At 44.5% G+C, this 16240-nt stretch overlaps 1 protein-coding gene across 1 annotated transcript; it reads left to right on the plus strand.

The window, feature by feature from the left end:
* The first annotated feature begins 757 nt into the window (after positions 1-757).
* Positions 758-9279, plus strand: PSMB2 (proteasome (prosome, macropain) subunit, beta type, 2). The gene is made up of 5 exons (XM_010157436.1): positions 758-911; positions 1315-1385; positions 6481-6643; positions 8094-8143; positions 9043-9279. Exons 1-5 carry the CDS (start codon positions 758-760, stop codon positions 9148-9150), a joined length of 546 nt encoding a protein of 181 aa, XP_010155738.1. The 3' UTR covers positions 9151-9279.
* The last annotated feature ends 6961 nt before the right edge of the window (positions 9280-16240 follow it).

Raw genomic sequence — 16240 nt, forward strand, 5'->3', positions numbered from 1 at the left:
CGCAGAGTTGTCTTCAGTGTTGCCATGGTTACAACGTGGAGTCCCTCACATACACACAGACAAGTTCTTTTAAAGTGCAGTTATGAGTAAAAGTGTAGCTTACTATTCCTTAATTTCCACATTGGGCTCTTTTATCATTTATAATCAATGCTTAAATGTTCTCTTTTTTTAAACAAAAAATAATGACAAGCAAAATCCCTTTCTGAAAAAGTCCTATTTGTCTAAATTGCTAATTTTTGCAACAGTGGTGGGTGTCAGGAAGAGGGAATGATTTGACAGGGAGTTTGGCTCTGGATTTCCTGAACCTGCTTTTGCCTGTTGTGTTGATATTTCAGCAGTATACCAAAGGATTTCCTTCTGATGCAGTGTATTTTGGTAAAGTGGAAGGGTCACTGGGTAAATTCTTATTCCAGAACCCAGGAAGCATCACGTATAATGTTAAACTCGGTCTGAACACAATATTTTGTGAAGTTCTACTGTTTGTTCCTGTGGAAGAAAGACCATGCGTTTCTGAAATGCCTCCCTTCCTGAAGGAAACGCTGGGTGCATTTCAGCTTTATTTCTCTTCGGGATGTGCTGAACAAGTCCTGTGTACTGTGCCACCAACTGCGAGAACCTGGAGGGTTTGCTCAAGGGGACTTTTTTTGGTAGTGCTCCAGGTCATAATGTAGTTATCCAAGTCTCCTGCTTCCTTGTTTCCAAATGAAACCATGATGTGTTATGTTGCTGGCAAAATAATTCATTCTTTCTCATGACCATGGCTCTTAATGTTATTTTTCTTTGCCTAGACCATGACAAAATGTTTAAGATGAGTGAAAAGATCTTACTCCTGTGTGTTGGGGAGGCTGGAGACACCGTGCAGTTTGCAGAATACATTCAGAAAAATGTTCAGCTCTACAAAATGAGGAATGGTGAGTCAAGGAGAACGGTTGCTCACGGAGGGTTTGGAAGCTGAGTTAGTGATGGCTGTAGTTCACAGCTGAGTGTTGGGAAGTGCTGTCCTAAAAACTTCTCCAGCTTTAAGGATTTCTGTATTTTTACTGTCAAGCAAAGGTGGTAATGAAGTCAGGGTGAAGAAGTGAAGATTGGATTATATGGGATAAACCACAAGGTTTATCCAAAGCCCAGCTAACCTGTTTGTGATATAAATGACACAATAAGAAGCCTGTTAGGAAAAACATTACTTGTAATATGCCTGTTGCGTGACAACTGTTACCAGTTTTACTGATCCTGGCCTGAAAAATTCAGGTTACAGGAAGTGAAACACGCACGTGGATTCGTACTGTTAGCAAACACACACGTGTTTTTCTCCAGGTTACGAATTGTCTCCTACTGCAGCCGCCAACTTCACGCGACGAAACCTAGCTGACTATCTCCGGAGTCGGGTGAGTAATAGCTGAAAGATTTGGAGAGACTTCCAGGGGAAACATCCTGTTTTCAAGGAACGGAGCCTATGAAAACCGTGGCAGCTTCTGTCTGTAGTGATGAATTCACTTTGCTGAAAGGATGTTTTATTAAAATATAACTTGACTTGCTTACTTAAAACTTACCACTTATCAATAACTGATACAACTACAGTCTTAAGATTCCAGCCTTGGGCCCAATAACCGTCTTGCCACCAACGCTGCAGACAGCTGTGCGACTTAAGCCTCTTTAACATCGAGATAAGGTTGTCGGTTCTCATGCAAATGCACCGCATCCATTTAATCTTCTTGGAAAATGATTTAATGGAGCAAAGCTGTTTGATGTACTTAGCAACACAAGTCCCTTTTGTAAACAGCAACGCGGGACTTTCGGTAAATATTAAATCCAAGTTGGATTTTCAAGTTTCTAAACTGCATCCCTGTTAGAATGAAGTTGAATGACTCGACAGGGATAAGGCATGGGATAAGTGATGTTGCTGTTCTAACAGTGTACTGCGCGGGCCTGAAGTGATGTTTACAGAAGCAAATAAAGGCCAGTATTAACATCAGAGCTGAATTGTTGAGAATTAACCTGTGTGGAGTGAGGCGCAGACCCTGCTGCGAGAACCCATCCGCAGGAACAGCCTGAGGTCGCTGCTCTCAGTTCTGACACGGATGACAGCTGGAGGTTGCGAGTTTTCAAGTTACCTGCTTGCTTTAGCTCTTTTTCAGGTGTGATTTGGGAGGTCTGTGTGTGTGTTTTGGGGAACTCTGTGTGATTTTTGAGGGTGATGGGAAGGAGTAAATGCTGCTTGGTGCCTGGCCCAGGTGGCTGTTGTCCTGCTGGTGCTGGCGGCTTGTCTCAAGGGCATCTGACCTACACAGATGGTGCAGGTGAGGCTGACGCTGCGTGTCCTGCCCACTTAAGCAGAAACAACCATTACGTGCCATTAACATAACCCTAACAGGAGTAATTTAACAGGCTTTTTGGTAAACTTGGCCAGCAGGATGTGGCATTGATGCAGCACCGTTGTCTTCCCCTGTGCCATGTCCCTCGAGGCCTGATCCTCCCTGTGTCTCCCCTCCTTCCTGAGCCCACGCCTGTCTTCCAGCTCACCTGCTCCAGATGGGCAGCACAGTGGGGAGGACACTGGCAAAGGCAGATGTGTTTATTTACCGGAGAGAGAATGTTGTGCTGCTGCAGATGGCGATGCCCTGGAGCAAGCGGCGCACTCTGACACTACCGTCACACTGCAGTGATCTCTACACTGTAGGGAGAACTCTTTTTCCTTAAGCACAGCACTTAATGATTTGTTGTGGGATTTAGAGTTGGATGATACAAACCTTGCCATCAGGTATTTTTTTTCCTCATGATTTTTTGTTATGTTTTCATCACAATTTGTGGGATACTAGGAGGGTTAACGCTAGCTCTCTGTATCTTTTCACATTGCATGTAGGATTCTTGGAGGGTACTAATTTACTTAATGTGGATGATAAAAATAAAAGGTAAAACATGCCACCACGTCCTGTCAGGAGCAGGAAAATACTTCGGAAGTAAAAAGCTTGGTGTGGGAAAAGGGAGCTGTCGCTGTATTGCCCTTCGCTGTGTGAAGCTGTTTCTTTATGGAGGGCTAGAAGGTGTGTGAGGGGCGAGGCTAACACTGAGACAGTACTTCTTCAGGCATTAAACTGCTGTGGTGGCCCAGCCCAAAATAGAGCTTGTTCTGCCTTGTTAATCACCATCTGGGCTCCTCCCTGTGTTACCTGGCTTGATTTCATTGATAAACCCTCACCCAGGCCAGGTTCCTGGTATCCTGCGGGTGGCTGTCACGTGAGGCAGTGCCTTGAGGTGGTTCTTTCAGTGGAAGGTACCACGTGTAACAACATGGGTTTGTAACTTCAGGCCATTACACTGCTCTGCTCTTTTACTGATCAGTCAATGTGTGTGCTTTCATGGCGTTTCTCTTTTTAAAGCACGGGGTTTATACTCCAGAGTAGGATCTGAAAAGGATCTTTGTGGCTTTCCATGTATGTGTGTTGCCATTAAGGCAAACAGCTTTGACAGGGACAGCCTTGGAGGCAGCTGGCTTTGACATAGGTGAATGCTGTAGTTCCTCTCCTGCTGTTACCTGCTCCAGCATCTCACTTGATTCACCTGCTGAATGAAGTACTGGGTTTAGTACATTTAGCGTACTCCTGAGGCTTCTGTTTTGTGAGGAACAGAAAAAACACCCCTCCGCCCCTCCAAACCCGATGAAGTTCAGTTTCTCGGTGTGATGCTATGTTTAATTATAGGTGACAGGGTCTGGCCTGAGTCCAAAGGAAGACTGTCAGTTCCTCTCTCCTTGTCCACGCTTGGCAGGATGCTTCCTCACGCCCACCTTTTCCCCCCTTGCTGTGACTTTGGCTTCCGCCAGCTGTCACCGCCTAGCCTCCTGCTGCTGATCCTGGTGTTTTAGTGTATTTATCACAACTGTTCTCTTCAGCTGTAAATTCTGAAGGATTTCACACGTCTCTTAATTGCTGTAGTTATTTTAAATCAAACAGCATAACGTGCAAAGCTACTTGGGATGAGAAATACTGCCTCTCATAGGAAGGTAGGTTTGGAAAAAAGGTATTTTAATGTATCCTGGGCTGTCAGTCATCCGCTCGTTTGGTGGCCCTTTAACCACGCCGGCCTTCTAAAGGGTTTAGAGCTGTTGGCATGGGTTTAGTTACAAAAGCCAAGGCTGTCTTTGGAACAGACAGAAGGATTGAGATGTCCAAGGAATACCAGTCCCCGCACAGAGATTTTGGTCCCACTAAGAGGTGCAGTCTGCAAATTTCATTTGTAATCGTGGAAGTAATAAATAGGTGATGTATGTTTTCTACTGTTTAAATCCTACTTGGTATTGTAGGAAGGCACGGAGGACACTTTATTTACATCTGAGTTTTAAGAAGTTGTCTCATAGGCCATTAGCGGGAGAACTTACAACTGAAAAGCAGCTTACAGATTTGCTGAAGTCTGTGTAACACCATTTATTTATGGTTGAGTGTCTCGCATATGCCAGTGTTGGTAATTCAAAGTCACACAATAATTTGAGTGATCTTGTGTCATGGCTCTTAAATACCAACTTGTGTGATGTTTCAGAATAAATAAATGATGAAATACAGACTAATTAGCCGACTACAGCTGCATGGTAACTTGGTTCCAAATATTCTTGAATGCTTTGAAGATTAAATCACACAATTTACAGTGGTGTTTGATATATAACTGTAGCCTGCTTTATTCTTTCTTACTCTCTAGTGAAAGTCAAAATACAGTGTCCTGTAATACTTTTTTGAGTGCAAATTCACTCTGCTTATTATCAAAATGAACTTTTTCCTGTTATAAAGTGAGTGTTTTGGCTTTAGGGTGAAACTGTGTTTGCTTGTTCTAATCTGTTGTTAGCTGCATCATCATGGTTTTTTCCTCATTTTGTTGCTTTGTTAATCTAGACTTTCCAGCATTTGAAGAGAGATCCTGTTAGTATGATTAATAAGAAGTATTATATAAATATGAAAATACTGGAAACATATAAAAGATGTTTATAAAAAAAAACCCGACAAAACATGACATTCCAAAATTTTCTTCTGAGCCTACATTTGAAACCAATACAGTGCATGCATGTGTGATAGTCTTAGAAAGTGCACATCCTGGAACACACTAAGCCTAAAACACGAAGGAAAGGGCTTGCAGGTACAGCACAGTGAAAAGGCATGGTTATGTCAATGCAGTTGCACGGTTTTCTGGGATATGATGTAGGTGCTTCTCAATCTTATTTGCTAGGCCCTTGCTGAAGTCCTGACCAAGAACTGGAGAAGACAGCAGCTAAAGGCTGCTTACAGGCTGGGAGATTTGGGGGGTCCAGCCTGGAAAAGGGAAGGCTCTGGGGAGACCTTCGAGCCCCTTCCAGTGCCTGGGGCGGCTACAGGAAAGCTGGGGGGAACTTTCCCCAAGGGCAGGGAGTGACAGGACAAGGGATAACGGGTTTAAATGGAAAGAGGGAGATGGAGATGGGACATCAGGAAGGAATTCTTCCCGCAGAGGGTGGGAGACACGGGGACAGGCTGCCCAGAGAAGCTGTGGATGCCCCATCCCTGGGAGTGTCCAAGGCCAGGCTGGATGAGGCTTGGAGCAACCTGGGCTAGGGGAAGGTGTCCCTGCCCATGGCAGGAGGTGGGGCTGGGTGGGCTTTAAGGTCCCTTCCCACCCAAACCAGTCTGTGATGATGATAAAGCAGACTAAATTTCTAGTTTAAGAAAACTGTTTCCAACCAAACAGAAAAGCTACTGCTAACATGATGTTGCAGCATCTTCATAGTCAGTTTTGACTAGAAATCAAGCAGTTCCTTAGATGATCTTCATTCACTTGGGCAAATTATGCTAACATTAGACAGAGCTTGATATGTGCAATAAAAATCCAACTGCCAATTAACGGGACAGCGTAACACTGTATAGCACTGTTGGCGCTGGATATGAGCTTTCCCATGTGCTAAAATGGGCTGTGGTTAGACAGAGTGTGACTGAGAAAAGAGCATGCTAAATTAACAAAGAAGTTCTTACAAACTGCAGAATGTTCACGTTGTGCTCACGTGTCGACAGTAAAACTCCACAAGTTTTATGTTGAGATGAAGGAATCTGGTGTGAAAACATAATTAAAGTTTTCTTAAGTTTGAACATGCTATGAAAGCTTTTTTTTTAAAAAAACCCAACCAAACAAAAAACCACCACAACCAACCCACATTCCTTTTCAGGAGAATCAGTGTTCTGTGTTTTTATTTGCTTCTGCATTCCATCAACCAACCCACACTCCTTTTCAGTAGAATCAGTGTTCTATGTTTTTATTTGCTTCTGCATTCCATGTTGCCAGGCGACCCGATCATTTTCAGACCAAGATCCACTTTCTCCTGCCGACAGTATTGATGTGCTTGTAGTAGCGTTTTGTGGCGGGGGATTGGGAAACCAACCGTGCTACCGTTCTGTGGGTGGCGTGGGGAATGAGGGTTCAAAGATTTGGGTGTGCCTGCCTTAATGAAAACATGGTTTCTGTCTGCAGACCCCTTACCACGTCAACCTTCTCCTGGCTGGCTACGATGACCACGAAGGTCCTGCCCTTTATTACATGGATTACCTTGCGGCTCTGGCTAAAGCTCCCTTTGCAGCACATGGATACGGTGCATTCCTTACCCTCAGCATCCTTGACCGCTATTACAAGCCAAGTGAGTGGAGTCTACGGAGAAGAAAATTCTCCTGTTACTGATTAATAAATTAAAGGCTTAAGTGGAGAGGTTGACATTTGCTGAGTCAGATGCTCTGGCTCAGTTGCTGTGGTTGCTACAGGTTTGAATTTGACTTTTTGTTAAGATAAACGTAGCGCTGAAGATCGCCTTCTGGTTTTGCTGAAATGGTAACGTGAAACTAGTCAGCTCCTTAAAGTGTTTTCCTCTTTGAAGCCTAACAGACTGTAAGTGAAGGAAGCTTCAGTTTATTCTACAACATGACTAGCCTTTCCTGGTTCATTAGCTGCTAGTAGTCTGGCTTTAATAAATAACATTTTGATAACTTTATCTTCTACTTGTTTGTCTGTTGGCTATGGCATGTACATTTTCCCAGAGAATCAATCTTCAGAGGGCAGTCCCAGATCATATTGCTCCAAATCTTTGATTGGTTTTGTGTGAAAAGAGATTCCTGGAAGCTTATCTCTGGTACTCTGAAGTGGGGGTGATGGGATTGGTTGGTTTGGATTATGCACGTGGTGGCTGTTGATCGTAATTCTTGTATATACCTGTACCTGCCTATGAAGTGTTATTTTTAGAATGATAATCCAGTTCTTGCGCTGCCAAGGAATAAACATGGCCCCATCCCCGCTTTGCAGCTGCAGAAGTGCTGTTAATCTGGCATCTTTGGCTTTAGCTACAGAACGACTTTACTCCCCTGTGTGAACTGGGTTCAGTCTCATAGCAGAGATGGTCGCTTAGTAATCCTTCCCTCCGTCTCCTGCAAGAAATGTGGCTATAAACTGACATTCTCCTGGGACTTGTGCCCCAGCAGTGGATGCAGGTCTGGAACAAACTCTAGAAACAAGTTTTGAGATCCACGGAGCTTTAGGTTTTTTTCTAGTCATGTCCCTTGGAAATGACACTGCTCCATTTTCACCATTCCCTGTGAAAACACTGAGCTACAGTCCGTTGTCGTGGCTTGCCGTCCCCATAGAGTGCTGGATTTTATCCTAACGGGTGAGAATAGCAGCGCCGTCGCACACGTGCCTTTCCCATTATTAAAACTAATACCCAGCAGGGAACGTAGCGCTAAACCCGATCTCCGCCCGCTGTCGGGCCTTGCAGCCGGCTGCGGACAGATGGAGCTGATTTAAAACTGTAATAAACTCGAGGAGAGAGAGACGGCTGGACTTCTCCGAAGCCCGGTCCCTGGCCATGGGAGGCGAAATTCCGTCATGCTTCCCATTCGGTGTAACAAATCGATTCTCAATGGCTTGTTGCAGCGTGAGCGCTTGGTGCAGGGCGTCCTCGGGACATCTGGAAAGTGTTTTCCGCGAGCTGGGAAGGAGAGGTTTTGGTGCTCAGCTGAGAAGTTGTTTAAATTTAATAAAGTTTCTGTCGAGAGGGATGGCCTCTAATGAAATCAATCTGTGGATGTTTTCTCTTCCAGGTATCACACGTGAGGAAGCTGTGGAGCTCCTAAAAAAATGTCTAGAGGAGGTGAGTTGCCAAACTTAGGCCCTTATGATCTTGAGAAGGGAATATTTGTTTGCATTCATTTGCTGATATTTTCCTGATCCTCTTGTCACATTTTTTTTTTTTTTTTTTGCTGTCTTTGCCAAAAGGGATAATAAATAGACCAGATACGGAATAGCTACTGAGGGAAAGGATTTGTGGGCACTTGCATTGTCTTAGCATGGTTCGTGTCCTCCAGAACGTAAACTCGAAGCTTAATTGCCTCTTCCATGCTTAGCGTAATACTGATGCAGGGAGTCTTTGACTTCGCCGGTTCACGTTTCTTCTGAACATAAGGCAGGCATCCTCCTGTCACCTGTCTCCCACTTAGCCACTGTATACTTGGAAATGAACTTGGGAAGTGATATCTAACGGAGGCAAAGATTTGACCTTCAAGTTCATGGTCAATTTTAACCTAAACATAACCTTTCCGACTCCAGGGCTTTTTTTTTTTTTGGTAGGAAAATACTCTTTATTCTTTCATCTAAGAGATTGAATGTAACTGGGAAGAAGCATCTGGGGAAACCTGAGGAAGCAGTACTCAAAGAAGTTCTGTTTGAAGTATCTTTTTGATAGGTACACTTTGTGCCCCGAGTTGTAGCCCACTCGTGTCTTCCTGCTTAAACATCTCCCTTGCCAAAGCCTTAAACCTGTTAACCTCTCTAGGCTGGGCTTGTCTAGCGTGGTTAGCCCTATAACAGACAAACTCATGCTACTGGGTTCTCCAGCAGTGGAAAAAAACACTCTAGTTCTTAATATTTCAGGTCATTAGAACCAGGATGGACATTTTGATAGGCAACAGCATAGCCCTTAAATGATGCTCTCTTTTATTTAGGCTTTGAATGAATCTCATCTCTTTTGTCTCTTTGTCTTTTGTTGAACAGCTCCAGAAACGCTTCATCCTAAATCTGACTTCTTTCAGTGCCCGCTTCATTGACAAAGATGGCATCCATGAAGTGGACACTATACCTCTTGCAAAAACGGTGTCCTAACCCCCGAGATCTTTCTTCAGCAGTCGTCTTTTTTTTGTTCACTTCTGGGTTTTTTTTCTATTCGTTTGAAGCACACAAAGTCATGTACTGCACTGGGAGATCCAATAAAGATTGACCTTTATATAGCCAGTTTTATCTTTCTTATTCCACTGATCCTTCCTGAGAGTGTTTAAGTAAATCATTCCACAGTGAAGGTGAAATTTGATTTATTGGTGATGGGTGCACATTCGGGTTACTTATCCTTTTCTGAGATTTTTACTCCCCCCCCATACGTTTTCTTACTCATGGGAAAACTGGTACTTTATCTTCTACATAAGTACGTGTCATCCACTGTCATACCTGAGCACTAAAGCTCAGCAAAGAGCAGGCAAGTATTCCATGCTAACCATGCAGCATCTGCTTTATTTTTCCAACGACGTTACTGCTGTTTGCTTTATTAAAAACTACTAATAATCAGGTTTTCAGTGACTGAATTTGCTTTTCTTAGACTTCGTTTCAGTCTAATCCAAGTGAAATGTGAAAGAACAGATGTCAAGTTGGGTGGATTTTAAAATGCTAGCGCCAGTTTCAATGCTAGCGCCAGTTCAGCCTGGAGAAGAGGAGGCTCCGAGGAGACCTCATTGCAGCTTTCCAGTCTCTGAAGGGGGCCTACAAGGGTCCTGGGAGAGGACTTTTTACAAGAGCCTGTAGTGATAGGCCAAGGGGTAATGGGTATAAATTGAAATCAGGGAGGTTTAGATTAGATATCAGGAAGAAATTCTTCACAGAGAGGGGGGGGAGGCACTGGAACAGGTTGCCCAGAGAAGCTGTGGATGCCCCATCCCTGGATGTCTTCAAGGCCAGGCTGGATGAGGCTTGGAGCAACCTGGGCTGGTGGAAGGTGTCCCTGCCCATGGCAGGGGGGTTGGAACTAGATGATCTTTAAGGTCCCTTCCAACCCAAACCATTCCATGATTCTATGAAACTGCAGCGCTTGTCATAGTTGTTTGGATTACTCTTAACTAGTTAGAGCTTTGTTTCTGTGAGAAGAATCTCTGCTCCGTCCAGGCTCTACAAGATGCTTCCCTATAAAACCTCCTGTCACAGCACAGCCTCACATAATCATCATGTGGCTGGTACTTGCAGTCTGCCCAGAACGGGTTCTTCTGAGAATAATGCTCGCTGACACTCTGCCCCTGCTTGAACTGGCACTGAAGGAGTTAACCTTTTGAACAGTTTGGGTGCTTGGTTTATGTTTCAATAAGCTTGGATGCAGAAGGATGGATGTCCCCAAGCTCGATGGATGTCCCCAAGCTCATATGAAGCACGCTCTTTGCGTGGCACAGCATCACGGTGCCCCGTTGGGAAAGGTAAGTGACGGCTCTAACTGTCCCTGTTGGTCAAAGCTGGTTTTGTCTTGCCTCTGGGTTTGAGGATTAGTCTCTTTTCCAGAAGGTTGCCGGTCTACCAGACCAAGTGTTCCTGTCTGAGCGGGTGGGAACCGGATTAGGACTGAGACTCAGTCACAGAAGGGGTTTGCAGCTCCAGTGTCTTGACTCATCCTGCCTCCGAAGGCTGCCCGTGAATGCAATTTTTAACTGAAGTCCCATCAGGCTTTCTAGTTTAAACCTTTCCAGAATGAGTTTAATTAACAGCTGGTTCTGTTGTGGCGATGGCTTTTTTTTTAAGCCTGTAGCATGTAGCTCTCTGAAACATTTCGCTGCAATTCATTTTTTTTAAAAAAAACCTTTTCAAACTTCTAAGGAAGAAAATCCCCAGCCTGGTTATTTTCTCTTGGCAGGTCACATCGGACCCGAGCAGAGTCAGAGGGTTCTAGTTCTGTGACCAAAATCACACCCCTTCGTGTTGCATTAATGTGTTTGTTCAGCTTAATACGCGGCATCTCTAATTTATTTTACCACTGATGTTGAATGTTTTTGCAGGTTTCTTGTCTCTCTTTCCAAAGTCGTCATTGCAGAGTGGCTGAGCTGATGTGACATTTTTGTCACTGCATATCCAAGTAGCGATGCCTCCTTATTGGAGCATTCATTATCTCCGGCACCGAAACGGGGGTGTGGTGCTATCGGGTCGTTTTGAGTCTGGCAGAGAAATCTGCCTGGAGTTTTTATCAGCACCCATTTGCATGCAGGTGATTAATAAACATAAAACAATTATTCCCTTGCAAACCCCCGCGTTGGATTCGGGTTGGAGTGGAACATATGTTTAGCCTGAGGGCAGGGCCCAGGATCTGAATCCCCCATGCAGGGAAAGATGCAGGGGGCTGCAGCAGAAGCCAACAGAGCAGCACCCTCTAGGAATGAATAAATACAGACCTTTATCGCGAAACAGGAGAACAAAAGAGTTGGCCCGCAGCACGATTGGACTCCAGCCTCTAATGAAGTGGATTCTTTTGAGGACTTCCCAAGAATTTGCAGTTTTTAATGCATTTTGCTGTGTCGCTTTGGATTGTTTTAAAGGTTTACAGTGCTGATCTTTACGTTCAGAAACACTCGACTTCCAATTTTAACAGTAAGACGTTGATTTTTCAAGCAGGTTCTGTGTTTTAAGGTTCCCGTTTACATTGCTTAAGGAGAAGAAAACCTCTTACCTGCTTCAAGTTGAGTCTGAACGCTTTTGGAAAATGTTTTTTGCCTAGAATCCAGATTCCTTTTGGAAATAATTTACCTTTCCATATGGGAGGTGTCTGTATTTATCATGACGGGCCTCTGTTTCATAAATCTCTGAAAGAACTGAGCACTGCAGGAAACTACTGCTTTCTACTAGCAAGTTTTTGGCTCTTCATGTTATAAAAGATTAACGTTGTAAACCAAAGTACCATATTTCTGGGGCATTGTAGCCACCGTGAGCTTTGCTTTGCCTGGTAATCCTGACCATATGTTTTACTACCAAAGCCTCAGGGCCTAAAGAGTTAACAAGGCGCTTTTTCTCTTTTTAGGTTTCCTGTTTAAAGACGGTCCCTTCCTGAGCACTGTGCGTGTAACGGATCATTGCACCAGCTCATCTCTTCAGGAGCTCGCTCCAAGGTCGGGTTACAAGGGATCGGAGCCTCTCTGCCTTAGGCCACCTTACGCCGGGAGCGCTTCGCTGAAGGATGTGAGTGTAGGTGCAATGCTTCTAGGTCTTTTTTTGGTGTTAATTATTCTTTTTCATGGAAGAAAATCAGCATTTTGTTGCATGTAACGGATCATTGCACCAGCTCATCTCTTCAGGAGCTCGCTCCAAGGTCGGTTTACAAGGGATCGGAGCCTCTCTGCCTTAGGCCACCTTACGCCGGGAGCGCTTCGCTGAAGGATGTGAGTGTAGGTGCAATGCTTCTAGGTCTTTTTTTGGTGTTAATTATTCTTTTTCATGGAAGAAAATCAGCATTTTGTTGGAGAACCTGGTGCATACATTGGCACAGAGGTGGTCATCGGTACTCAGAGTTGGCTGGCTAGCTGTTCTTAGCCCGAGTGTGTCATGTCATCAGGACAGTTCTGCAGTCCTAAAAGGGACTAAATGGTTAGAAATTGTCCTGAGCGATGAAGCTTCTCCCCGCGTGGGATGGCAAGTGGCAGCCGAGCACAGACACGCAATTAGAAATGGAAATGGCTGAAAGGTAAAAGCCACCTCCCCCCGTTGCTGTATTCAGCTTTATGTGGAACTGCCGGAGGGGGGAGGGTGCCCCAAGTTCACCCACGTGTTTCCCCAAGACTCTTCCAGTCCAGGAAATCTGTGACTGCCTTCAGTTAAACAAGGCAGCAGATGCTCCTGCCATGGGCAGGTGGAATTCCTTGGGCAGGGGCTGCTTTTGCCGTGTAACCCCGAGGGCCCTCATCCAGTGCGCTTGTGGAAATCAGTGAGCCGGAGACCACACAGCAATAGGATAATCAAAGGTACGGAAATTGAGCGTTATGGAGCAATCCTATACGGTATTCTCAGCAGCCCGTGAGTTTGGCTTCTGTTCATGGTGAAGTGATGAAACAGTCAGTGGCAGAAACTCTGCAACAAATGGAGCTGTCACGTCTGGGAGGGAAGATGTAGGAGCAGAGGGGAGAGTCAGGCTAAACTCTCCCAAGGATGTGTGTTCATTTGCTCCCATCTCTAGCTTTGACACTGGGTTCCTACAAGAAGTGTTAGCCAATGCCAGGGCTGACACTAGGGATTATGTTCATGGTGGTAAAGATTTGGCTGATTCCGTTTTCCAGTCGGAAGCATAATATTCCTGTTGTATAAAATAGCTCAGTGTCTAAGGAAGGAAAAGCCTCTAACTTTACTGTCTGTGAAGCACAGTACATATTGTAAGGAAAAAGAAATTTATCCTGCGCATAAAAAGTTTATCCTTCGAGCCATTTTTAATTCTTTAAAGCTTTACTCTTACACAGAGTTTCCATGTGTTGTTATCAGTCTGCCATCGACAGTAATTGAGTGCAGGAAATTTTCATGTGAGCATGGCTCAAACTACACAGACAGAAGTTGTTCTGGTGGATTTTTTTTAAAGCAAAATGGAAATGGTGGAATGAAAGCATGCACCTTCTGTTTTCCACGTTCTGGACTACGTTGGTTTGAACCTCTGCGTGGTCCTGACTTGCTGAGGACTATGTTAAAAAATAAGTTAGTTGTCTTGAAAATGTGAAGTGATGGTTTAAGTGTTATGTTTCTGTGCTAATGTGCAATTAGGTCGTTATCCAATAAGCTTATTCATGTAGTCTAACTCAAGACAGCTGTGGAAGGAATAGAGAAAACCCTTTACTGCTGAGGAATGGTGAGAGGGGAAGGGATGTTGGAAAGGATCTGTTTCAGAACTGCCAGCGTGTTCTTTTTACCTGTGTAGTATCGGAAAGCATTAAAGGTTAGAAAGATCTGGGAAAAATTAAATCCTGCCGATCAAATCTATAGAGAGGGGAAACTAAAAGGTGGATAGATCAATACCAGCAAATACAGGAGTTTGGATCTATAACTTAACTCGAAAGCAACTGCATAAGGTGGGGCCAACCTAATAATCGTCGGAAATGATGACTTTGCCAAGTGTATTTTGATTTGGGTAAAGTGCCTCTCACTTAGTAGAGGCTTCCTTGATGTCATCAAATATTTCTAGTGTTTATGCACAAACATGAGAATAGTGCATCTCCTTTAGCTGATTTACAGAAAGCAAAGCAGGCTCCAACACATCTTGTGTCAGTATTTTTAGGTGTATTGACTACCCTGCTGTTGTACCACCACAAATTCTGTGGCTTCCAGCGATGCTTGACCTCCTCTTGCTAAATGTTGCACCCGAAACGCACCGGATGCCACTACCCTTCTGCCAGAGCTCTTTGGGCTCTTCGCTCGTGGAGAAGACCTGTCTCACAAGCCTCTTGCCTTCAGCAAAGGGCAGGTTGTGCATGCACACTGCCGCCTCCTGCCTCCCTGCACATCATCTCACAGTCACAGAGGCTCGGTGTTACCAAGACTGGATAGAGTGCACAGCAGCGGTGGCACATAGGTTGTATGACGTTGGGTCTTTCCTTGGAAGATGCACATTTTATTCTGCACAAGTACTGGACAGTTAGCCTTTGCTTGTGTCTGTTTCATGGGATAAGATAGCTCCTCTTGCCAAAAGGAGTAGCCGGAGTCCATCCTCTACTAGTTAGTCTGAGCAGGGACGTAAAGCCAAAGTACCTCTTTAATTTTCTGGAAGATGCGCCATTCTCCCTTGCAGATGTGCTCTTCACACTTCCTCCTCTGTGCTTGGAATGAGGATGCTCACAGTTTTATCAGCAGCAGTGTGCTGGGCAGGAAAAGCTCCAGCACCACGTGCTACTATTTTCAAAGAACTTCCTGTGATCCCGCAGCAAAAAAAAAAAAAAAAAATTGCTTAAGAAAAAACGATGAGGAAAAGTCTGAAATGGCTGGTTTGGAATGTGGAATGTTCTAACGCACGTATTTGCTTTTACCCAACAAACATGTAGTGTGTGGAGGCCTTGACTGAAAGATACCCCCGTGGTCCTGGGTTTAGCAGAAGATGCACTTGTCCGTGCCGTTAGGATGACCGCAGTTGGGGTATATGGGAACCGGAGACTCTAAAGCACACAGCCAGACCCTGACATCTGGGATCTGGGAAGACATTTCCTGAGCTGTTGGATCACTTCGTGCTTTTTGTTTTGAACGGTGGTTTCTTGAATCTTTGAAACTTCTGTTACTGGGCAAGGCCAAGTACAGGGTAAAAAAGGTTCTCCTGGGTTTACTTATTTCTTATTTTCTCTCATTTAAAGTAATAACTTTCAAACCTGTTTCTCTCTTTTATAATCATCCTTAAAATCGTGTAGCCCTGAGTGGGCACCTTCAAGAAGAAAACGATTAAAACTGGGTTCTGATTTAATTAGACGTACAGAATTCACTCGAAGCACATGAGAAACTTGTCCAAACCATCACACTTGGGGCTTCGGTCTGGTACATCTGATATTCCTTGGTTTGTGGTGTGTTTACCTCAGTGTTTATTGCCCGTGCTTTGATGAAACATCAGGAGGGCTGGTTGTGCGAACGCTGCCAGAGGTCAGCTCGCCTTCATCTCCGATGTTTCCATCAGCTGGTTAGAGATTTGAGGTTAACCTCTGCTGGTGTTTTTAGGAGCTGTAAAGCCATATGGTTTTGGTTTCCACGATGGTTCCAAAAGTTATGGAGAACTGAACCAAAAGATTCTTTATGTCCAAAAGCTGTGAAAAAGCTTATTAACACGTGGCATTAATAGAAAAATTGTGTGTCCCAAACAGGACTGAACAGAGCTATTTTTCCTCACAGCGCTCGGCTGAATTATTCCTTAGCTCAGCGGATTCAAAGGCACTGGCAACTTTTTTTATGAATGCTTTAAAACAGGAATACTCCTTTAATTTTTTACCTTTTCATCAAAATCTGCAGACTTCACCTGGTGAGACCTACAGTGTAGATTCTCTAAACTGTCCATCTTTCTTCCCAATGTTACAAAAGGTGCTCCACGGGGTGGACTGGTTTCCCATCTCTTTTGCCTTGCTCCTTTTCCTGGGCACAGCTGAGCCCAAAACCTGCCCCTTTCCCTGGCACACACGTGGTCGTGCCACACCGAGGCGGTGATGGGCTCCCCGTCCCATGTCAGGGC

Source organism: Eurypyga helias, unplaced genomic scaffold, assembly GCF_000690775.1.
Source record: "Eurypyga helias isolate BGI_N326 unplaced genomic scaffold, ASM69077v1 scaffold7508, whole genome shotgun sequence".
Classification (NCBI taxonomy): Eukaryota; Metazoa; Chordata; class Aves; order Eurypygiformes; family Eurypygidae; genus Eurypyga; species Eurypyga helias.